Source organism: Protopterus annectens, chromosome 1.part0 (genome assembly GCF_019279795.1).
Source record: "Protopterus annectens isolate FY-2018-M chromosome 1.part0, PAN1.0, whole genome shotgun sequence".
In the NCBI taxonomy this organism is placed as follows: domain Eukaryota; kingdom Metazoa; phylum Chordata; order Ceratodontiformes; family Protopteridae; genus Protopterus; species Protopterus annectens.
The window spans coordinates 1,386,079,431-1,386,104,770 of NC_056725.1; the positions used below are offsets into that span (position 1 = coordinate 1,386,079,431).

Consider the following 25,340-nt stretch of genomic DNA (forward strand, 5'->3'; position numbering starts at 1 on the left):
CAGAGGGGCAAGAAACATAAGACCCCCAAGGAGAGCACCAATACCTACTTGGGACCTCAATTTTGTTTTAGAAAAACTCACACTGCCTCCTTTTGAGCCAGCCAACACAGCTGATATAAAATTTTTATCCTGGAAAACTGCTCTGCTCATAGCAATAACTTCAGCAAGAAGAGTCTCAGAGTTACAGGCACTAATGGCAGTGGAACCTTTCATCATTTTTCATCAGGGCAGGGTCTCTCTAAGGACAAACCCAACATTTATGCCAAAGGTGGTTTCTAGTGTGGCTCTTAACCAAACTATTCATTTGCCAACCTTCTATCCAAATCCCAAGAATAAAGGGGAGAGACTGCTGCACACTTTTGGCATACACAGGCAGCTATGTTTCTACTTGGACAGAACAAAAGCTTTCAGAAAAACTGAGCAGCTGTTTGTAGCTTATGCTGCAGGATCACAAGGAAAGTCTATCTCAAAGCAGACAATTTCAAAATGGATAGGACACTGCATTCGCTTCTGCTATGCACAGCATGGCAAATCAGTGCCTAAGGGCATTAGGCCACATTCTACAAGAGCAGCAGCCACTTCAGCAGCTTTTCTCAGGGGAGTACCAACCAAAGACATTTTAGAAGCTGCAACCTGGAGTTCAGTGCACACTTTCACAAAGCACTACCACTTACCACTCTACTCTAAATCCAGAGCAGGCTTTGCCACTGCAGTTCTGCAGGGCCTGGTAGCCTCTCCTAATCCTATTTAACCCCAGCCACCCAACCTCAGCTTTGGGATTCAACCCAAGTGTAATGACTGCAACAGTGAAACACGATGAACATAGTACAGTTGTGTACCTACCATAAATGTAGATGTTCAAGTGTATTCGCTGTTGCAGTCCAGGTTACCCTCCCACCATCCCCCTTTTCATTGCTCGGACTTTTCTGTACTTCTCAACTCTATACAACCTATGTGGTGTATTTGCTTGTAAATGAAGGAAATGTTTATTTTTATACATGCTTGTTTTTTGGCATTATTTTTTCCAGCCTTTCCTATTTGGGGGCAACTGACATCTGGGGCAAGAAAAACTGAAGAAAATGGCGTCGGTTGCATCTTTTATACCCCTGGCGCACTGACGTCAGGGAAGAGGCGACATCAACTGACGCTGGACCTAGACTTTGGAACTCGGGCCGACTGCAGGTAGCCTGCCAGCAGGATAACCCAAGAGTAATGACTGCAACAGTGAATACACTCGAACATCTACATTTGTGGTAGGTACACAACTGTACTTTCTTTTGAAAGCAGCGAGAGAGAAGATTCAAATGACGCTATTTTCATTATAGTTAAAAGAAGCAAAATCCGGCTATTTTCAGTGGTTGTTTTCTCAGTGTCTTTGTTTTTTTGTCATGGAAGGTCTTTGGCATAAATGAAATTGGAAACTTCTGTCTCTCTCTTCTTTTGATGGCTTCAAAATTATTTATTTATTTATTTTTATTCCTAATAGTTCTGACTTTAGAAAAAATTTGAAAATGTTCAATTTAAGCCTAAAATTTGCTATTAGGAATTATTAGTTGTCCCAGTACAAGAGATTTTCCTGTTGATGTAATAGTCTTTCTTTAAGTCATGCTGGATTATCTACTCATGTTTTGAAAAGGGGTTTACTTATTTATACCCCAGTGAAGATTAATTATTCTTCTATCTCTGCTTATCTGTATTGAAAGTTTTTCCTCATTTCTCTTCTTGTGTTGAAGCCATCATTTTGCATCTCAGACCTCTAAGGAGCAATTTTGGCTCTTTCTTGCATGTAAATTTTTATTTTAGATAAACTCACTAAGCAGCAAATCAAGCTAGCTTATTTGCTTAATTTATTTTTTTATTAAAAACAGCATTGTTTGTGACTATTACTTCAGTTACAAGGATTTCTGAGATGCAGGCATTTATAGCTTCTGAAGTTTATATGATATTTCATGAGAAACGGGTCTTACTATCTACTTATTGCTTCCAGTCAAAAAATTCAGTTGTTGTCCTTTATTTCTGCATTTTAAGATTTTCATGAGAGGATATTGTGTATTATGGACCATTGCAGACACCTTGGACTTGCACTTCTAAAACAAAACCTTTTAGGAAACCTGACCAGATTTTTGTCTGCTTTTCTCAAAACAAGTTGAGTAAAATAGTAACTAAGTAGACCGTAGCTACATTGCTTTCACATTGTATACATCTTTTCTTTTACTCTGAAGAAAATATATCCAAACAATCCAGAGCTCATTCTGCTATGCCTGCTGTTTCTTCAGCTTTCTTCAGGGAAGTCTCTCCTTCTGTCATTTCTGAGGCACTACTTTATCTCCAGTCCACACTTTCACTAGATAACATAATCATAATGTCAACTACACTGCAGATGAAGGGGAAATGCTGATGAAATGGTTCAGGGTGGTAAGTTTAAGTGAAGGGAAGGCTTTCAGTGTCGTCTAATGGGAGTATTATTTAAGTGCTTGGTAGGTTAGGTTTCCAAAAACAATTTGTGCAGTTAGTACAAAGAGTTTACAGCCTAGGTTAAGATTATGGTAAGACTCTCAGAGGCATTCATATTGTCTTGAAGTGCATGCCAGGCATACCACCTTACCCCCTGCATTTTGCTGTCTACCAGGAAGAATAAGGCAACTTAATATTCAGAACTATGGTGTGAATCATTCTTACTAAAGATTGCATTGTTGAAGGCAATATTCTGGTGACCCTAACCTGTCCCAAGCAGATATACCCAAGCTGTACAAAATCGTTGAGTCCTCTGAACCAGTCTCAGGCTATAACATTAATCTCTCTAAATCAAAACCCCTGTTAATGAGTATTACCCTGAGGGAAGAATTAAGGGTTAGGTACCCTTATTTACAGGTCATGGAATATTCAAATGTTTGAGTACGTGGTTAACAGAAACATTCAATCAATTAATTAATCCAATATATGAAGAATAACGGGGAAACTCAAGAAGTCGTTTCAGAAGTAGAAAGCAATAGTGCCTAATTTAGATCAAAGAGTACAAGCTGTGCTGAAGTCTTTGTGTTTTTTCATTTTCTTTAAGTAGCCAAGGCATTCTGAATTTCATCTTTAAAGGGTAATTTGAATAATTTAAAGCAGTGGATTGAAGATTTTGTGTGAATGTACAAAAGCAATTAGTTTTGTTGTAAACAGTAATGCTGCCACAAATGTGGGGAGAGATTGGAGTCCCAGGTATCTCATCATTTTCTCAGGATCCAAATGCAGACTTGTAGTGTCGTATGCAAAATGTTATTTATGAATATATGGTGATACCTCAGTTGGGAGATTTGAGAGAAGCCTTTTGTTTTTTTGTTTTGAGGCTTGGAGAACGGACAAGTTGCATATTTTGAGACTGTTAGGCACTATAGCTTTTTAAACAAGAAATACTGACAACCTAGCTTGAACATCTTCTGCCAGTGCGTGGTACTAAACAAGATGCAGAAGTACAATTTATTTTTTTTAGATGGAAACACTCACAGCTTTCATTAAGATGCTGACAGTTGATTGATGTGTGTTCTACTCTAGTCTGGTAGGATACACAGATTAGGTTCCAAATTCAAGACATGCAGTTGAGTTCCTCATTTATAAAAAGAATGAAATGGTGTACATCAACTCAACAGTCAAGGCCACAGCTGATTAAATGGATTATAGGTGTCAGAGAAAGGAAGGGAAGGAAAGGGGGGGGTGCAGAAAAGGGCCTAATTTCAAAATCACATAAAACACTTTTTCTACACAAGGAGACAATAACTAAGAATTTAATTATGTTGCAGGAAAACTTGCTTATAAAAGTTTAATTTCAGAGAAGGACCCAAGATGACAAAACTCCTAAGACAAGAAGGTTTAAAGTATTCATTTTAAAATGTCTGCACAAGTATGTTATATACCTACTTGGCAAGTGGGAGATTTGTTGCATATGCCTAGAAATATTTAGTGAGGACTGACAGCATGTGTGGTAGATTTGATACTGGGAAGCTGAGATGTTCTTCGTGTTTTCACTGTTGCAGTCATCACATTTGGGTTATTCCTGCCAGGGTAGTCCTCAGTCGGCTCAAATACCAGAGGCTTAGTATTTCTGCGTCGGTTGCCGTTGCTCCAGGACTGACATCAGGTCGTCAGTGTTATAAATTAAGGCAGACAACGCCATTACATCAGTCTTTCTTGCCGAGGAGCCCGAAGCAAAAGCAGTTTGCACGAGTGCCGGTCGGCCACTACCTGAGTTTTTCATTTCCGAAACTGAAGTTGAAGTCTTCTAAACCTAAGTACCCCATTGTGGATCCTTTTATCTTGCTCTAACTGATGTCCGAAAAAGTTAACAATTGTTTGGCCTGTGGAAAGCAAATACCACACCAAGATTTTCATTCCTACTGCATCACTTGCTTAGGCCCAGAACACGACGTCCCCCGCTGTCGCTTTTGTGCTCTGTTCAACACCAGAACTATACATTGTCAGGCCCTTATTGTAGCTAGATATTTTCGCTGTCAGTCCTCGAATTCCAGTATGGTTTCAGTAAGCCATCCGACAGCAGATCTTCCAAAAAAATTAAAGATAAAGACAGAGACAGACCGCACAGGTCCAAAACTGCCGATGGCGCTTCCATTAAGCTGGTCGTCAGCCCCTGATGCCTGCTTCTATGGATTCTCAGGCCACTACCAAGACCCTTTCAGAGTCTGATATGCAGTGAGACTCATCAACTAAGGATCCTGCGGATGTCTCTACCTTGGATGGGTTCGGAGCCGCTGAGCAGACACCAGCTTCTGAGGAAGTACTTCGCACTACCGATTCTCAACACAGACCGATGACTTCTTTCTTGTCTACCATTCTTTTGAAAACTACCGAGTTTCTAAGGCCCAGGGTATGAACCACACCCAAGAAACCACCGACCCAATCTCAGGCACCTGCTTTCTTGCCTCAGTCTCAGATGCTTAAAATGGCAGAAGACCTTATAATGCTTATCAGGAGAAGCCAGGCTACCCCTTCCAAAAGAAAAACAAGATTTGTCCTTAGTAGTTTTATCTGAACAGTCCGGTGACTCTGATGCATCTGATTATGAAGATATGCAACCCCTCTCAGCTTATGAGGATTCTGATGCAGAGGAATCCACCCCTTCAGCCTCTCCACCTGAGGACTTCTCCTTTGAGGAAACCCTACATACCTTAAGGGAACATTTCCAATGGGAATGTCAGGACTACCCTCAGTCAAAACAGACACTCAGGGAATTCCTAGAGCTTCCACAGCACTGGCCATTCCTCCTGTCCTGGATGTTGTGGATGATGTTTTTATGAAATCCAGTTTGACTCCTGACACCCTCCCTCCTGCTCCCAGGAAACCAGACAGGTACTATAGAGTCCCCGACTCTCACAAATTTCTATTCAAAAATCATACTGCTGACCCCGAGGTTATATCTCAAGGACCTAAAGGAACTAAAGCAACATCTGCTAAGAATCCCACCCCATCAGATAGGGATTCCCGAGCATTAGACAGATGGGGTAAAAAAGTATGCACCCCTGCTACTCTTGCTATTAGAGCGCTAAATTATCAGTTCCATATGCTGAAATATCAGCAACATACCATGGGACACCTCAAACAAAAAATGTCTTCCTTTCCTGCTTGTGCAGAAAATAAAGAGTTACAAAAGTTAATGCATCCTGCTACTCTAGTAACTAAGCACACCTTACAATGTGGGTTTGACGCCCTAGAAGCATCTTGCAGGGCAGCAGTCACTGGTTCTATCCTTAGAAGACATGCTTGGTTAAAGGAACAGCCCTTGCCAGACTATGTCAAATCCAAATTATTGGATGCATCACTGCGCAAAGACAACCTATTTGGCACCAAGGCAGAGGAGGTCTTAAAAAGATGGAAGAAAAAGCTAAATCTATGCAGACAGTTAAAGACTTCTTGCAGGTCCAGCCACCAAGCTTCAGTAGGCATTGCTCCTCCAAGCACTGGTCCTTTCCTGCCCCCTCCAGGTCAGCTCAGCCCAGACCCCGGGGATGCAGGCCCCCCAGACAGCAGCCTCAGGGAATGCAGAGATCTAAGCAATGGAATTCCTCCTCTTCAAAACCAGGGAGTGCTAAGCTACCCCCTCGTGGTAAGAACTCACAATGATTTCACACTTCCACCTCCTTCCTCTGCTCACCTGCTTTTGCCCCTAGGAAGAAAGCTCTCCTTCCATGCAAGCACCTGGGCCACCATTACCAATAACCGCTGGGTCCTCAACATAGTGTTCCAGGAATACAAATTTTATTTCCACACTCTACCAACCCCAAAAGGGTTCCCAGATCTTCCCCCAAACCAGTGAGCAGAGGCCAAAAAGCAAGTCCTTTCTCTGCTCTCGATTAGGGCAATAGAGCATGTTCCTGCAGAACAGGTAAACCAAGGTTTCTACGGCAGACTCTTCCTGGTACCCAGAAAAGTGGACACCTGGTGCCCCATCCTCAATCTATCCATTCTAAACACTTTCCTGGTGATACCAAAATTCAAAATGCTCACCCTCCAGCAACTTCTACCTATGCTCTCCAAGGATGCTTGGTTAGCCACCTTAGACCTTAAAGAGACCTACTTACACTTCCCAATCAGGGAATCTTGCAGGAAATATCTCCGTTTCAGGGCGGGATCACTGCACTTTCAGTTCTCAGCACTTCCCTTTGGCTTAGCCACTGCTCCCAGAATTTTCACAAAATGCCTGGCTCCCACGATTGCATTTTCAGACAAAGAAATATTCAAATATACCCATACTTAGATGACTGCCTGATTCAGGCCGACAGTCAGGAAAAGCTGCTAAAGCACCTGGCCTTTGTAAAGGACCTACTGACCTCCCTAGGGCATACTATCAACGAAAAGAAATCGAAGCTAGTATCCACGCAAAAAAATTTATTCCTGGGAGCAAGCCTGGACATGGCATCCCAGATGGCATTCCTTATACCAGAAAAACAAACCTACCTGACATCCTACTTCTCTCAACTAGCCAACACACCCCAGTTATCCACAAGGAAAATCCTGCAAGCTCTGGGGTTCATGGCGTCTTGCATTCTACTCATTCCATATGCTAGATTGTATATGAGGAAACTACAGTGGTACCTAAAAAGCCTTTGGTGTCAACACTCCCAAGACCTGGAAACTCTTATACCAATGATACCTTGCTTAAGGAAAGATTTCCTTTGGTGCACAGCAGCATGCAACCACAACAAGGGACTACCCTTCTCACAACCCCACGCTGCCCAGACCCTCACCACAGATGCATCAGACTATGCCTGGGGGCACACCTGGATGGCAGGTGCATTCAGGGCCAATGGAGCCCAAACCAAATACATCTGCACATCAACCAAAAAGAGATGTTAGCTGTTCAGCAAGCTCTGACAGCCTTCAGACCCCTACTCTCCCAGGGGCCTGTACTGATCAAAATAGACAAAACCATTGTGATGTGGTATATCAACAAGCAAGGAGTGACTCACTTGTACCCTTTGTGCAGGCTCGCCATGACCCTTTGGCACACAGCCGCAGCCATGCAGCTACACCTGCTAGCACAATTCCTGACAGGCTCTCTAAACTTTCTGGCAGACAACTTAAACAGAAATCTTCTGGACCCACATGAGTGGCAGCTAGACCAAAAAACCTTCACCGTTGTAAGTCATAAGTGGAGCACCCTGAAGGGCAACCTCTTTGCTTCCCACTCCAACCATCAACTCAGCAAATTCTGCACCAGCGAACCTCACAGCAAGGCCTGGATAATGGATGCTCTATCCTTCCAGTGGGTCAACCTCTCGGTATATGCTTTCCCCCCCTCTACCACTCATTACAAAGGTACTGCTCAAAATAAGAGAGGAAAAACCAAGGACAATCCTGATTGCCCCAGACTGGCCACTCCAGTACTGGTACCCTCTGCTGCGAAGCCTGTCACCACTGCCACCATGGCATCTCCCTCAGATCCCAACACTCCTGACCCAGAGGAATGGAGAATTCATGCATCCCCAATTGCAGACCCTCAGTCAGGCAGCCTGGCTTATTCCCTGACCACTCCACAAGCTGCCAATCTAAGCAAACAAGTTCTAGATGTTATACATGAGGCCAGACGCCCTAGCACTAGAAAGTCTTATGCTGACAAGTGGAAAAGGTTTTGCACCTGGATCCAGGCTAAGGGAGCCGGAACTGCACAGCCCTCCCTATCTCTCATCCTGGATTACCTGGCTGACCTACTACACAGGGGTCTGTCCTTCTCTTCCATTAAAATTCATGCCTCTGCCATCTCTGCTCATTTCAGCACAGAGCCACCTCTTTTCTCACACCCTCTCATCAAACAGTTCCTAAGATGAGCTAACAACTTGAGGCCACCCAGAAGAGCACCTACCCCAGCTTGGGACCTTAACTTTGTTTTGGAAAAACTCACCCTGCCCCCCTTTGAACCATCAGTGTCAGCAGAGTTAAAGTTCCTCTCTTGGAAGACAGCCTTGCTTCTGGTCATCACTTCAGCTAGAAGAGTATCCGAGCTACAAGCACTAATGGCTGTAGAGCCCTATATCATTTGCCACGCTGACAGGGTCTCCCTCAGGACTAACCCATCCTTCATGCCAAAAGTGGTGACCAGTGTGGCTCTCAAGCAATCCATTCATTTGCCCACCTTTTTCCCTAACCCACAAAACAAGGGGGAAAGGATTCTGCACTCTCTAGATGTGCACAGACAGCTCAGATTCTACCTAGACAGGACTAAATCATTTGGGAAGACTGATCAATTGTTAGTCAGCTTTGCTACAGGAGCAGAGGGCAAGGCCATATCCAAGCAAACCATTTCCAAATGGATAGCACACTGCATCCATTTCTGTTACAAGCAGCATGGGAAACTTCCCCTCCAAGGGGGTCAGGACACATTCCACCAGAGCAATCTCCACCTCTGCAGCTTTCCTCAGAGGGGTCCCCACCAGGGACATCCTGGAGGCTGCAACATGGACATCTGTTCATACCTTCATCAAGCATTACCACCTGCCTATCTTCTCCATATCCAAGGCAGGCTTTGCCACAGCAGTCTTGCAGGGCATCCTAGCCAGCCCGCAGTCATCTTGACTGCCTCCACCCTTTTCTTCAGTCTTCAGCTTTGGGGAATCAACCCAAATGTGATGACTGCAACAGTGAAACATGAAGAACATAGTACAGTTGTGTGCACTTAGCATAAATGTAGATGTTCAAGTGTATTCACTGTTGCAGTCCTGGTTTCCCTCCCTCCATCCCCCTTGTCTCTCTCTCTCAATTTCTCTCTCTCTTTCTATCCTTACAAGGATGTTTTGGTATTTATTTTCTACTGGTGATGTTCTTCCACCATAACCTAGCTCCCTCTTGGGGGCTTCTGACAGTTAGGGCAAGAAAAACTGATGTAACCGTGTCGGCTGCCTTAATTTATAACACTGACGACCTGACATCAGTCCTGGAGTGACAGCAACTGACGCAGAAATACTAAGCCTCTGGTATTCAGGCCGACTGAGGGCTATCCTGGCAGGGATAACACAAATGTGATGACTGCAACAGTGAATACACTCGAACGTCTACATTTATGGTAAGTGTACACAACTGTACTTTCTCTGCTAAGTGTTTAGAGGTAATCATAATCTAATTAGGGCCACATACACAAAGCTTATTTGTACTAATATTAACAATGTCTAAAAAGGCATCAGTGGGTGAATGGAAAATAAAAGACCTTCCAGCAATACAAGAGCTGAGAACTTTTGCAGCAACTTTAATTGAGTACGAAGAGAGTTATATAATGAGGAAATAGAGACAGCAGTTACTGAATGTTTACTACACTTGGGTCCTTTAGCTGGACCTGGCAGCATTCGAGAAATGTACAGTAACACTTACTTAATGATGAGGTAATGTGTGGAAACTAGTATGGGGTCCCCTCAAACTACCTATACCAATCCTTTAGGGCAACTTACTTTGTTTGATTTTTATTTGAAGGTGTGATTATGGAAATCATTACTACTGTTTGCTTCTGCACTCTGATTAAATGTGCTTAAATACTGCTGTTGACATTTTATTATTTAACTTATTGTGTGTTGTACATTTTCTAACACTGAGCATAGAATATGATGTGAAACATATAAAAACTGAAGACAGATGTCAGTGAAACCTAGAGGATTATGATCAGGTCTATGATCATAACCAAGATGTTGTATGTTAAAGGTTTGTATGTTAAGACATTCACCTTGAGAACAGAGTAAAGTTAAGTTTGAGAGGTGAATCTTGGCATCTATGTTGAAAATACACAGCTACTTAGTTATAATCAGGGAAACCGAATTATAATTTCTTTACAGTGTATGCAGTTTTAGTTGCCCGTAATGAACTACTAGTTGCAGAAAAATGTGTAAATGCATGAAGGGTTTCACAACTTTGAAGGTGATAAAACACTTAGCACTGTCACACAGCAAGCTGTTAAGCACTTCAGTCTGCCTTTTTTGTATCTGCAACTAGACATGTTTTACATCTCTCAAAGTTATTTTATTTTCTTGCAGCTGTTCTTTGGTGGTCAGTGTGCATTTTCTAATGCAAAGCTATGGCATAAAAACTCAGAAAGTGATACAAAGCAAAACTTGGTTGATGTCAGAGGCACATAGCAAGCTTATCTTTTTCTGCTATTGAGTAGTTTTAATGTTTGAATGATTTGTTAATGTTCAGTAAAGGTGATTCTATTAAATCAAGTTTCAAGGTATGCTGGCAGTAGCTTCCTTCTTCCTTTAACATTAGCACGGTGGGATTCTTTGCATAGGTAAAGAACTACTGAAAAGACAAACAGAAGGAAATGGTGTAGTTCACTTTGTGAGGTACTTGACACAGCAGTAGCTATTTGATTTCCTTTCTGCCCTTTTGGTGCTAGCTGTCATCCACCTTCCCCTACTTTCTTCTTTTCTTTTGTGTTGTTGGTCTTGTGTTGTCTGTTTGTGCTGTGTTGTATGCATGAATCTATAGGAAAATGCTGTATGGGTGTTACTGTTTTATAGCTTTTGGCTTTTTCTGGATTGGAGGAGGAAGAGTCAAAAGTTGCTTTTTTTTTTTTTGTCCAGGACATTGTTAAGCGTTACTTTCTGTTTGCCTAGCCAATAACCTGTACACAGATTAATAAAAAGTCATCAGTACCATTCTTAATGAACTAATGCCAGCCTGAGAATTGTTCATTAAGTGCTTGGTATGGCTTATAGACAGTATACCGGCATTATTCCTTATGTATTCATATCTTGCAAAATCTAAGTGTGTTTTATTGTGTTTACTGTTGTCCAGGGTTATATGGTATAAAATGGGGACTCATACAGACTGTAGTCTATTAGAAAAACAACAGTTTTTAGGTGATAAAACTCACAGGTAAGGGATTATGTCAAAGAAAATCAAATGTCTGCTGTCAAAAGTACTTCATGTAACTTTTTTCTGTCTACCCTTTAGCACTATCAACTAATTTGAAATGTAACAAGATATGCTATGTTCTGAAATTATTTGTTTTGTCACAGAAGCATTGAAAGATATTTTTTGCTTATTTAATTCTTATCTGCCTTCATACTCAGGCCCCTCTCAATGGCTGTCGCTGTGAACCACTGATCAATAAACTGGAGAATCAGCTAGAGGCCACAAAAGAGGAAATAAAATGCGAGCTGGAGACTGTCAAGGGACAAACAAATGCAAAGCTAGGGCAGCTGGATCGCAAGACTCAACACCAGGTAAAGAAGAGCATTAAAGCCGTGATCAACAGCAAACCAATACGTTTTTCCTGCCAGCTGCTTATCTTAGTAGGCTGTAAATTTCAGTTTTCCAGAAGGGGCTACTAATACCTAAATAGCTCATTCCTTGATATTGTGGCACGTGCTATAATTAGAAGTTATGTACCTACCATAACGTTCCATGTTAGTTGTCTTCTCTCGCCTTCTTTCTTGCTGGATGGGTTCGGAGCCGATCCTCGGCTCGGCACTTGCTTTAGCTTGAGAACTCCTTTTACCAGCTCAAGGCAACCCTATATCCCATGATGCAAGGCGGAACTACCTCAGATCTCGTTTGGTAGCTAACCTACCCTGCTAAAGACTTCTTCTTCTTTCGGCTTTTCCCAGTTAGGGGTCGCCACAGCGGATCACCTTGCCCGCACATTGATTGGCAGTGGAGTTTTACGGTGTCGAGTTGCCAGCCCGGCGCCCAACCTTCCACAGAAGGCACACTCACACGCACACCTAGGGCCAATTTAGAGTATCCAATCCACCTGCAGCATGTCTTTGGGATGTGGGAGGAACCGAGGAGGAAACCCCGCGACCACAGGGAGGACATGCAGACTCCGCACAGAAGGCACCCCAGCCGAGGATCGAACCGGAGAACCTCTTGCTGTGAGGCGGCAATGCTAACCACTGCACCACCGTGGCCGCCCTAACCTACCCTGCTAAAGACTATCCTAACATAATTAGGAACACAAGTTCATAATAGAAGTCTTCATATGAAGGCTCAGGAGGAAAACAACCTGATAGGAACTCTTCAAGATCTGTCCAGGCCAGGGGGAAGGAGGGGGGCAAGAAAGAAGGAGAAGACAACTAACATGGAACGTTATGGTAGGTACATAACTTCTAAATGTTAAGTTGTCAATCTCGCCTTCATTCTTGCTGGATGGGACCGCGTCCCTAGCACCTGTATCCCGGGTGGCTCAATGGAACAGACTCTTGAGAACTGTGGAACCAAAACTGGCCCTATCTCTGGAGGCCAAGTCCAACTTGTAATGAGAGACAAAGGTATGAGGCGTGGCCCAAGTAGCTGCTGCACAAATGGTATCAATGGGTAGTCTATCCTAAAAGGCTGCAGAAGTGGATAGACTCCTGGTTGAGTGTGCTTTTGGTTTAGAAGATAGCTGTTTGCCTCTGAGAGAGTACACATAGGAAATGGTGGAAGTCAACCATCTGGATAAGGTCACTTTAGAAACTGGAAGACCTATCCTGTTTTCTGTATAGGAGACAAATAATTGGTCCAATTTCCTGAATTGTTTAGTTCTATGCAAATAGTACCTGAGCTGACGATGGACATCCAAAAAATGCAGTTTCTGTTCAGCTCTGCCGGAATAGTTTGGGAAAAAGACTGGTAGATCTATAGATTGGTTAATATTGGTTTGAGACACAACTTTGGGGAGAAAGGAAGGGTTCATTCTTAATGATACCCTGTCCTTATGAAAAACCAAATAAGGGGAACGAATGCAGAGAGCTTGAATCTCGGAAACCCTTCTTGCAGAAGTGACAGCCAGTAAAAATATAGTTTTCCAGGTCAATAACTTCAAAAAGAACATGAAGCAGACGGTTCGAAGGGAGGTAGTATCAAGGATGCCAACATTAAGTTTAGATCCCATTGCGGAGGAGGATGCTTTATAGGTGGCTTTAGGAGAAAAACTCCTCTCAGAAAGGCCTTGCATAATCTATGAGACATAATGTTATTGTCATGCAAGCCAACATGATACTTGGAAATAGCAGCCAGTTGTACTTTGACTGTAGATGACGAGGATCCTGAATGAAAAACCTCCGCCAGGAAATCTAAAACAGAATGTACAGGAGCAGTAAAGGGATCAATATTTCTGGAATTTGCCCAAATAGAAAAACGTCGCCACTTGCTAGCATAAACAGTCCTAGTGGACGACTTTAAAGAAGACACTAAGATGTCTCTGACTGAGTCAGAAATCATCGGTAGCCTGGCTAGGGAAGGAAGTGGAGCAACCAAGCAGTGAGGTTGAGAGAATGAATGGCCCGGTGCTGCTGACCCGACTGGTGGATCAAGAGATCCGGAACTGGGTCCAGATGCCAGGGCTGCACCAGAAGGTGACGATGCAGAGACGGAAACCAAATTTGTCGAGGCCAATATGGGGCAATGAGGATCAACTTGGCCCTCAAAATGGTGGCTTTCTAAATGACTTGTGGAATCAAGGGAAAGGGAGGAAAAGCGTACAGAAGTCCCCGGGGCCAATCCTGGGTTAGAGGGTCTCTCAGGGTTGGCCTGGAAGGGAAAGAGTGAAAAATCGGGCACTTGTTGTTTTGAGTAGCAGCAAAAGATCGCAACAAGGGTGCCCACTTCAGAAAAATCTGATCCACTACAGATTGATTGAGAGACCACTCGTGAGGCATCAGAATGGATCTGCTCAGCCTGTCCGCCAATAGGTTGGACCTGCCGGGGATGTGCGTTGCTATCAGACACCGATGAGAGGAGATCGCCCATTGCCAAAGTCTGAGAGCTTCTCGACACAACGGATAGGACCTGGTCCCACCCTGCTTGTTGATGTACCAGACCACGGACATGTTGTCCGTTTGTACTGACATAGTCCCCGTGGGAAGAAAGTCGTTGAGGGCTTGCAACGTTAAAAGCACTGCTCTCATCTCCAGGACATTTATGTGCAGATGGTATTCTATGAGTTGCCACATCCCGTGGACCATCCTGCCCTGATAATGCCCCCCCCCACCTGATCAGAGAGGCATCCGTAGTGACTGTGGCAACTGGAGGAGGGGGAATAAAGGGTCGGCCCTGATGAAGAAGAGGGGAAGATATCCACCAATTCAGATGAGCTCTGCACGACTGTGTGACTAAGATTTTGTGCCTCATCGGGAGACTGTGGTACGACCACTGCGTGAATAGCATCCACTGCAAAAGACGCATGTGGAAGCGAGCCAGTGGTAGAAGAACAGTGGCCGCAGCCATAAGACCTAGAACCTTTAGTATAAATCTGGCTTTGATCTTGTTGCTCTGCAATAGAATCGAGCAAATTTTGGATGTCCAGAATTCTTTGATCTGTTAGTTTGGCTAACATTTTGACGGTGTTTAATTCTGCGCCTATAAAGGTGATAGATTGGCAAGGCAGCAGAGAAGATTTTTCAAATTTACTGAAATTCCCAAACTCCTGCAAAGCTGTAGAGTGTAGTCTCTGGACTGAAGAAGCTGACACTTGGTGGTGGCGGAGAGGAGCCAGTCGTCCAAGTAGGGAAACACCTGGAATCCTTGACGTCTCAGATGAGCTGTGACCACTGCCATGCATTTGGTAAACACTCTGGGGGCTGAAGTGAGGCCAAAGGGCAGTGCTCTGAATTGGTAATGACTGGTCCCTAGCCGAGCGGAGAAACCTTCTGGGCGTCTGTGAATCTTTATGTGATAAAACGCATCCTGAAGGTCTATAGAGCACATCCAGTTGTCCTTGCCCAGAAAGGGCAGAATGGACTGAAGTGTGACCATCCGGAATCTTGCCTTCTTGACAAATCTGTTTAGATTGCTCAGGTCTAATATTGGTCTCCAATCTCCCGTCCTTTGGGGACCAAAAGAATCTCAGTAGACGCGGATCCTACCTGGTCTGCCGGCACAGTCTGGACGGCTCTTTTTTCTAGGAGCTTTGAAACCTCCTGTTCTGCCAAATCCCTTTGACCGGGTGAGATGTCTGGAAGGGATTGTAGAGGTACGGGAAACCTTTTGAAGGGGATTTTGTAACTCTCAGATATGATCGACTGTACCCACATCTCTTGTGATAGGGATTGCCAGGCTACTGGGTACAGTGAAATCCTTCCCCCGACTGCCTCCAAGGGTGGACAGTCGGGCAACACCTCAGGGATGCTGAAAGGGCTTCTCAGGAAGAGACTCCCTGTTGCCCTGGTTCTGAGGACCCCCCCTGCCTCTAGGGCGTCTATTATTGTTACCCCTCTGCCTCTGGGGTAAACTGACCACGTCGTCCAGTGTAGCTCCTTGGGCTTTCGGAACCACATCTTCCCTTCTGACCCTTGGGATATGGTCTAGAAGGAGTGGAAAATGGACTCCAACGGCAGAAAGAGTTTTACCGTCCTGCTCACACCTGGTCAAGGTATCCTTCACCTGAGGTCGAACAAAGCCGAACCATCAAAGGGGTATTAGTGAAGGACGCCTTAAAGGGGTCCATAAAATTACAAAGCCGCATCCAGGCTTGGCGCCTAAGAGCAACTCCTGTGCCTGCGGCCCTGCTCGCTCCATCGGCCGCATAGGATATGAGCCGCATGGAGGAGTTAGATAGGGAATTCAGGATTGCAAGCTGCGAGGCAATCTTTTCTTGAGCCCCAGCAGCAGAAGGATCCTGGACTACTTCACCCAGTTCCTTGAGAATATCTCATTGAAGCCTGGTGAAGTGACAAAGGTAGTTCAGCGAGCATAGCAAAGGTCGCTGAAGAAAACATCCGCTTTCCATACCTGTCCATGGTCCTAGAATCCTTGTTAGGAGGATGGACAGGTACTGAAGGATCCGCCAGTTCCTTCTTAGTGGCCGCCACCACCATAGCATCCACAGAGACACCCTTGGAAAGGAACTGTTTGTCCGTAGGGGCCGTGATAAATTTGGATGGTCTCCTGGGGACAGGTTCCACAGAATCTGGAGCCGCCACGCCTTCCGAGCCACTACCTGCATAAGTGGGTCGAAGGCGGAGATACCCAGGAGGTGTACGGTCGGGATCCAAAAGCCTCCAGGTATACCTACTCATCCTCGGAGGGATCAATGGATGGCCAATTCCCCTTTGTTTGAGGAGCTCAAGGATGTCTGAAAAGGAGACATCCTCAGAGGGGATCGTGGGAACCCTCTGACTCATCTAAGTCGGTATCCGATGTAGTAGACTCGGGGAGTCTGTGTGTTTCCTCTTACCGTCCTCTTCGAGGGGGTTCACCTGCTGGATCAGGAGAAACTTGGAAGAGGAGGAAATTCCCAATGGGAAACCTGGGGCGATGGATCCCTGGGCCTGAGAGCAAGAGGCTGGCAAGAGGTCTACAGGCACTGAAGAGGGAGGAGCTAGAGGGATGGACCGTTGACCAGGCTCAGAGGCCAGGACACTCCTCATCACCTCAAAGGCTCCCTCCCAGGAGGCTGGAATATCCCGCTCGAGAAACAGGAATTCCCCGCTCCACTGGAGGGAAGGCTCGAGGCCGATGTCGGCCGAGCTTACCAAAGCGAAGCCCGAGAGGAGGCGGGTCGGACAAGGGTCGATGCCACTAGCCCCTCGGAGCCGACAAGGAAACCCGGCGACCGGATCCCTCCAAGGAAGGCCTCAAGGAGGAGATCGGAGCCGAGGGCAGCGGGCGAAGGATGTATCGGCTCCGGCACCGAAACAGTCGCTGTCGAGCTCCGGCTCCGAACTCTGGTGTGGAGTCGGAGGAGGAAGTTCAAGGGGTGAGGCTATAGTCGAAGTCTGTTGAGCAGGCTATGGAGCATTTGGGCCAGTGCCTGTGACTTCAACAGCCTGCTTACCACCCTCTCTAAGTCGTGGTCAGACAGCCTGGAAGATCTCGAAGATCGGCTCCGATGGCTCCGCTCCGACAAAGAGGAGACCCCAGAGCTGAGTGGATACTCTGTAAAGGGGACCGAGATCTCTTCGGGACGAAGTCATCGGAGCCGAAGTCCCTGAATTCCAGATGGAGCCGAGGTTTCTCGGCTCGATGCTGGATAAGGTGTCGGCTCCAGCGGGCCGACAAGGCCACAGTAGACAAGGTATCGGAACCAGCCAGTGCGAACCCACTACTTTTAAGATAGATACATCGGTTCCAGCGGGCGATCTCGACTCCGACAGAGCGGAGCCACGGAGGAGGCTTGGATACTGAAGCCTGAGCCTTGGTGGCTTAGAAGGTTTCCCAGACCCTGCTTTAGAGGAGAACCTTCTGGCTTAAGTAAGCCACGGAGGATAAGCTTATTCCTCCGTTCCTGCAGGACTCTCTGGCTAAAAGAGTGACACAAAGCACAGGAGTCCTGCAGGTGCAAAGGCCCCAGGCAATAAACACAAGAAGTGTGACCGTCTGTCAGAGACATTTTCTGACAGCACGAGTCACACTTCTTGAAGCCTGAGACCTTGCCTTCCCTAGACATAATCCTAGGAGGAAGTCACACACACAAACCCCAACAAACACACAAAATTAATTCCCTAATACACAACACACAGGAAGGGATTAACCAATGGGGTTTAGGCCTAACTAAAACTTTTACACTAAAGGTAATAAAAAGTTTGAAAAACAAGGGAATAGGGTGGGCTGTAACTCACTACAGACTATAAAAATGGATACAAGGGGAAAATAAAACCCTAACTAAGCTTTTCTCTTTTAACAAGAAAATTACTTACCTCAGCTGGCAAAGGAGACCTCTTTCGCTAAGCGGCAAACGAGATCTGAGGTAGTTCCGCCTTGCATCATGGGATATAGGGTTGCCTCGAGCTGGTAAAAGGAGTTCTCAAGCTAAAGCAAGTGCCAAGTCGGAGCCGAGGATCAGCTCCGAACCCATCCAGCAAGAATGAAGGCGAGATTGACAACTTAACATATAGGATGGTTTTTTGACATCCCTTCATTTGTGTATCCCTCCCAGCACTTGTAGGCAGGCAGGATACGGGGATAGAAAATGGCTTAAAGAAATAAAATCTAAAACTTCTTACAATCAAAATAGTAATGCAGTGCAGGTCAGCATAGCAACATATGTTCAACTTATTACACAGCCAGAGAAGAAATTCAGGCTAATGTATGATGTTACAGCTTGCTTCAAGTTGTCAAGCAGATCTGTTTTAAAGCATCGACATCACAAATTGTCTAACTGCAGAAAAATCAAACTCAAAAATTTGAAACTGCAAAACACTGACAAACTAAAAATGAAATCTAAAACATAATTTTTGCAGGGAGACAAGCTATCCTGTACCCCACATCCCTTGCTAATTATATAGACCAACTCTGGCATCACACTTCAGGTGGGAAAGGGAAAACCCTGCTCCCCACTGTACTACAGTCTCAGGCAAACAGCTAACAACAGGCATACATCAGTATTTTGCAATTTCAAACTTTAGAGTTCATTGTTTTACAATTCACTGATGTGTTTGTTCACTATTTACTAGGGATACCTTGTCAGACTATAAGTAGAAATAGAAAGGCAGTGAAGCTCTTGGGAAAGGATGAGCAGGAAAATCATAATCTAATAAAGCACATGTCCACACACACACACACACACACACACACACACACACACACACACACACACACACACACACACACTCACATGTGCACATACATACATACACACACAAACACACACACACACACACACACATGCACATTTGCACACACACACGCACATGTGTGCACACACACACACATGTGCACACATACACACACACACACACACACACACACACACACACACACACATGCACATGTGCACATACATACATACACACACGCACGCACATGTGCACACACACACATACGTGCACACACACACACACGCACATGTGCACACACACGCACAAGTGCACACACACACACGCACATGTGCACATACATACACACACACACACACGTGCATACACACACACACACACACACACACACACACACAGAAACACAAAGCTTATTAGTACTAAGCCCAAAATGCTTAATTACTTCTGCTTGATGATATCATTATAGTGGTAGTGAAGTCTACTGCCAATTGGAAATGTGAGACCTGATACTGCATTTGCAGTTCTGAAAAAAGCAATGATTTCCAAAACTTACTGCTGCACTTTTTAAATTTTTTTATCCCCTCCAAAGTGAGATGCTGTGCCCCCCCCCCCCCAATATTATTGTTACTTATGTATAGTAACTCTGAGATCACTATATCTTAGTGTAGGGAGAGTAGTGTGAAATATCAGTCTTAGAAATTGTATATATCCTCCCTATTTCCATTTAAATGATCACTGTTTTGAGCATTGCAGATATAATCCTTTAACATTTAGTAGGAGCACAGAGAGAGTATTCCTGCATTTTACTGTTTTATGTAGATGTTTTTATTCTGCACATTTATTTCCTTCTCCCTGCCTAGAATATTGTTTTGATCAAATAAACTGTCTGGTATATATTAACTCTCAACACATGTACATATGAATTTATATAACACTTGATAGTCTAGTAGTGCATACATTCTAGATTTCTTGATATTGAGAGATGCCCCTGGATCTGTTGGACCTTGTAAAAATGCTTGTTTGTCAAATCAAGGGAAATTAAAATCATAAAGTGATGTCAGCATATAAATTATTGTAGACCTTAAGACCAAGGTAAAAATAAAAAAAAAACTTGATGAATAGCATTATGTTAACTGCTCGTGACTTGTATAACTTATTCCTAGCAAATCGGAGTGATTCAGAAAAGAAACTCCCTCAAAAGTTTCATGAATAATCAATAATCCACTTCAGCATTCTGTGCTAAGGTGTAAGATATTGTAACACAGATGCTCTCAGTTCAAAAGCGATTGCTTACAGCAGCCTCCATAACAGTGACATCATGCCATAGGTTCTACTAAAGAAACAACCTTGCATATGGCAAGGTAGGAAGTTATGTTTAGAAACAAAACACATTCTGAAATCTAATGTTTACCCTTAAATGAATCTTTACAGGGCAGTTTACTATCAAAATCTCGCAACACACTTGTGTGAGTCATCACTTACTCAACTCAGAATGTCGAAAAATGCAAAATCCAGACGTTCACACAACTGAAAGTGGCAATTTAGGAAAGTCAACAACTCAGGAATGTCGAATTTACCAAAATTACCTGGACTTCCAGTTATGTTCTGCAAACATTTTGCAGGGGGGCAGCCCCCTGCACCCCCCCATGTGGGGGGCTGCGCCCTCCACACACCCTGCTACTTATATATACTAACTTCAAGATCACACTACAATGAAGGAAAGGGTAAATTTTCCAATCCCCCACTGTGGTGCGATCTCCATTCAAAATGATGAATCCACAAGAGTGAATGAGCACTAACATTCACTCTTATGGATTCGTCATTTTAAAAATCTGTGTTAGGCACTTTGGAAGCATGCCTTTTGGCCTACCAAGGTCACGTAACTGGTTTACAACATTTTGATGGTAAACCGTACAGGGCAGTTATAGCCACAGCCATAAGGTATTAGCAGTCCACTACATACACAGAGACCCTGATTCCAAAAGATTTGCTCTCAGTGTAAGTGACCGCTTACACTGAGAGCAGCCTGACAGCAGGTGTTTTGGAATCTGGTCCTTGTAGTAAGCCTGTTTATAGCTAGGCCTTACACTGAAATAAGTCACTTTCACTGAGAACAAGTCTTTTGGAATTAGGGAAAACTTACACCGAGAGCAGCTCTTATGGAATTTGGCCTAGACAATAAATGTATTGCTCAAAATGTTTGCTTGCAGTGCTGCCAGCCCAGTGTCTCACTATTGCTTAGCTGCTTTTATGAAATGGGTGTTAGGCTACATGGGATGTTTTGCTTAAACAGCTTATGCTGAACAACTAGTTAATTTCATTCAGATGTTATTAACAAGTATTGTTTTTTGTACCTTGAGCTTAGCTACAACTACTCCATATTGCTGAGTGCAACATTTTCTGATTCCTGCCCCTTCTGTATCTTGGAGAATGTGATAAATATGCTCTTAATAGGTTTCTGACAAAACTGTATCATCTTTTTTGCCTGTATTGACATCTTTGCTGCTGATTTGTGAAATAAGTTGAGTCATTTTTCAGAAGGACCTTGAGCAAGCTGATTGACTGTATACAGTACCTTGAAAGAGAAAGCATAAAAAGTCCTGTTGGGTGATGGTCTTTTTCCCATTTCCTTTGTATACCAGTCCAGTTTACCATCAGCTACTTAGTGTTGCTGCAGCTGCTCCTAATATAAGCGTCCCCAGTAGTACCCACACCTACCCAGAGCTGCGACCACTGAAGCCATCAGCGGGGGTTGTATAGAGGAAGGAGAAATGCAGACTAGAACATCTTGGCAGCATCACATTGCAGTATCTTACTGTGCTGGGAGATTTTTGTTATGTTGTGACTAGGTTGGGCTGATTGACATCAGGTGCATCATTCCTCATAATGTCAGCTATCTTCTGCCCCAAGGTATGCCAAATTCAGTGACTATCTCCTGTGTGTTCATAGCACTACCACATCATCAGGTTAATGCTAGATCACCTGCAGAAACCCCACCCTCTCTTCTTGAATGGATGAACTGACAGCTGTTGCTAAATTCCACCCCTTCCCACCTGGCTGCACTTGAGTGGTGATCTCTTCATATAACTAATTGTTATATTAAGTGCTACATTGTTGTTACTAGGCTAATTACATATGTGAAAGCAGTTGGGTAACCTCTGGAAACTAAGCAAGAATACACATAATCTGTATGCTTATTTACTTATTGATTGACTGAGATTTTGGGGAAATCTAGTTTTCAGTGGAGGCCCATGGAGAAAAACTCCATAAGACAGAATACAAATTGTATCAGCATATCTATAGATATATATATATATATATATATATATATATATATATATATATGTGTGTGTGTGTGTGTGTATGTGTGTATATATATATATATATATATATATATATATATATGATAATGGACATACAAGTGGTCAAATAAGTCACAATAAATTATACAAATTAGATCAATAGAAGAAAGAAAGCATGATTACATCAGATAGGCAAAAAACATACATATGCTTATATAATTGTCTAAATGTATTTGAATATTATGGAGAAAGAAGAAGTAATAAAGCACAAGAGGTGCAGAAACAGAAAATTAACAGTAAGAAGAATGTTATAGGCTAAGAAAGGTCAATGGAAGATGGAGAAGAAAAGAATAAAACAAAATTTAAAGATAATAATATAGAAGGAAATATGAGAAATAAGGGTAGATACTAAGAGCAGTAAGAGATAGCGGATGTATAGTAGATTGCAAGGAGAAAGGAGTATGGAAGAGAAAGGGAAGAGCGAGAGAGAGTGTAAGTGAAAGAATATAGGAAGGGGAAAATAAATGGCTCAGTTTAACCAGGAGAAAGGCAAGCACACAGCCTGGAGTTGAGAACATATTCTTTTAGTGTATGCTTAAAAATGGGCCTTGTAGGTGTTGATCAAATGTCCATAGGAATCTTGTTCCAGGATGGCATGGCTACTCTGCAGGAATATAAACTATGCCCTTTACTTTTTTTTTTCTTCAGATTTATGGGTTTCAAGAAGCTGTTTCTCAGATGAACAAAGTGGGTAGTTGTAAAGGTACTGTTTGAGAATGTTACTGATGGATGGGCAGTGGAAGGGATTATATAATATTTTTTGGGCAAGTTACTTGAAGTAATTAGGCAACTCAAGCCATTTTAATTATTTCAGAGGAAAGTAGTGATGACTTTTCTCTGAAAGACTGATTGCAAATATCACTAGTTTATTATAGCATAGTTCTAGTTTTGTGATGATGGAGATTTGAATATTGGTAAGAATTGCTGAAGCATACAGTAGAGATGGTAGAAGGCATGTGTTTGCCAGTGTGGCTCAGTAGGAGTTGGTGAAGATTTTTTTGACCTGTAGAATATACCAAGTTTTTGATGTTTTTATACAATTTTGCATAAGAACATCATATTTCAATTGATTATCAATTGTAATGCCAAGTAACTTGTCTGTGTTACTGAGTTAAGTTATTGTGAAGCTGTTTTTGAGTAATAGTAATAGTTTGGTTTTATTGGGATATAGGAAGAGTCGGTTTTCACAGAGACAATATTCAATGGACTTGAAGGCATTTTGAGTAATGGAGTGCAAATGGGGAAGAGTGTTTAATGAACAGATGAGGGTGGACACAACAGCATACTGGATGAGGAAAACCTGTTGGGAAGCTGTATGTAAGTTGATAATAAAGATATTAAAGAGAAGAGGTCCAAGGATAAAGCCTTGAGGCACACTGGTTTTAACTGGGAGATTGATTGATTAACTTATTGATTGTGTTGGTTAAACAGGAAATCTCAGTGAGACACCAGTCCTTTTAGATGGAGAACCTAGGTGAGATATCATAACATGTAAAAAAAAAAAAAAAAAAACAATTTGGCAAAAAAAATCTCTTAACATATTCTCATTATCTGACACTAGTCTAGTCTGAAACCATCTGGAATATAGATCTCAATGCTGGGAGATGGGCTGGCTAACATATGTTGATTTTTAACATATGGCTTGATGCAAAAAAGTAAAGATTTAGGTAAGACCATGGACTTTTGGGAAGAAAAGTAGCAGTCCAGTTTTAAGTAAATGAGGAGGAGAAAGTTACAGATGAAAAGAAGGTGAAAAAGAGAGGTAATGTTGGGAAGATGTAGAAGAAAAGATGGTATAAGGAATATGACAAGTGAAGTAGTACTGAGAAGGTGGATAGGCTGAAAAAGAAGAAGTTGAGATGAAGCTGAAAATGGAAATGGTTTATGTGAATTTGTATAAACAGATTTTGTAGAAGATGCAGTAGACTTTTAGGGCTCCATTAATTCAGTTGGGTGATTGTTCTGTTCTAATGGAGTTTGGAAGGGTTTTCCATTATAGAGATCTGCATATTGAAAGAGGAGTCTTGTTTGTTAAAAGTTCTGCAGTCAGTTTGCTTATTTTAGTTGAATTTAAGCACGATATAGGTGTGTAACATTTTAAGAATTTGCACAGTGCAAACCAAATGTTGCTGTGTAGGATCTTGGAGATAGCATTGCTTGTTTGTTGTTGTCAAATATAATCTAGTCAGGAAGGGTTTAGTTTCATATAATGGCGAGTAAAGTACTTTACTGCTATAATGAATCACACACTGCTCATAGAGAAGCATATACCTCTCACAGGGAAAAACCTTGGGCTGCTTGGAAAAATAAGAGTCTGAGGAAGTACAAAAATATAAAGAACAAAATCTAGAGATTTTTGAAAGATATAGAAAGAAACGTGGACACGGAAAGAAAGAGAGATCTGATATGGTGTAATATTTATTCAAAGGAAAAAGCCAAACTAATCATTACAAAAAAAGCAACTAAAAAGATATTTGAAGAGAAATACAGGCAAAGACATCCAGATGTGGAAAATTTCACAATACAAAAAATAAGATCACAAAGAGAGAATGCAAAACAGAAGATTAGTAAAGAAGAAGTTAAAACAGAAACTGAAGTTATGGAATGCCTGAAAAGTGAAAGATCTAGTGTTTAAAGTCTAGCACAGGCTGTGTCACAGCATGGTAGAACAATGAGTCCCCAAAGTAATAAGGAGAAACAGGAGCGGGAGACATCTGAAGAAGAAATATGGACATGGGAAAGAAAAAGATTTTAATATGGTGCAATAATTATGCAAAGTAGAAAGCAAAACTAATTAATACAAAAAAGCAGTATCAACGATATTTGAAAAGAAGTACAGGGAAAGGCATCTGGATGTGAAAAATTTAAAATACAAAAAAATAAGGAAATAAAGGGGGAGGTAGTAAAGAATATTAGTAATGGAGAAGTTAAAGAAATAGAAAATGAAGTTATGAATTACTTGCAAAGTGAAGGATCTAGTGTAGAAAATGCAACTCTGGTAACATCACGAGCAAATGAT

At 42.8% G+C, this 25,340-nt stretch overlaps 1 protein-coding gene across 7 annotated transcripts in view; it reads left to right on the top strand.

Annotated features, from left to right (window-relative positions):
• Window positions 1-25,340, top strand: part of ANKRD6 (ankyrin repeat domain 6) — a 1,808,044-nt gene that overhangs the window by 1,677,515 nt on the left and 105,189 nt on the right. For all 7 annotated transcript variants that reach the window (XM_044067116.1, XM_044067125.1, XM_044067156.1 and 4 more), the window contains one exon: window positions 11,553-11,705. In XM_044067116.1, coding sequence (XP_043923051.1) covers window positions 11,553-11,705 — 153 coding nt within the window. The remainder of the gene's footprint in view (window positions 1-11,552; window positions 11,706-25,340) is intronic.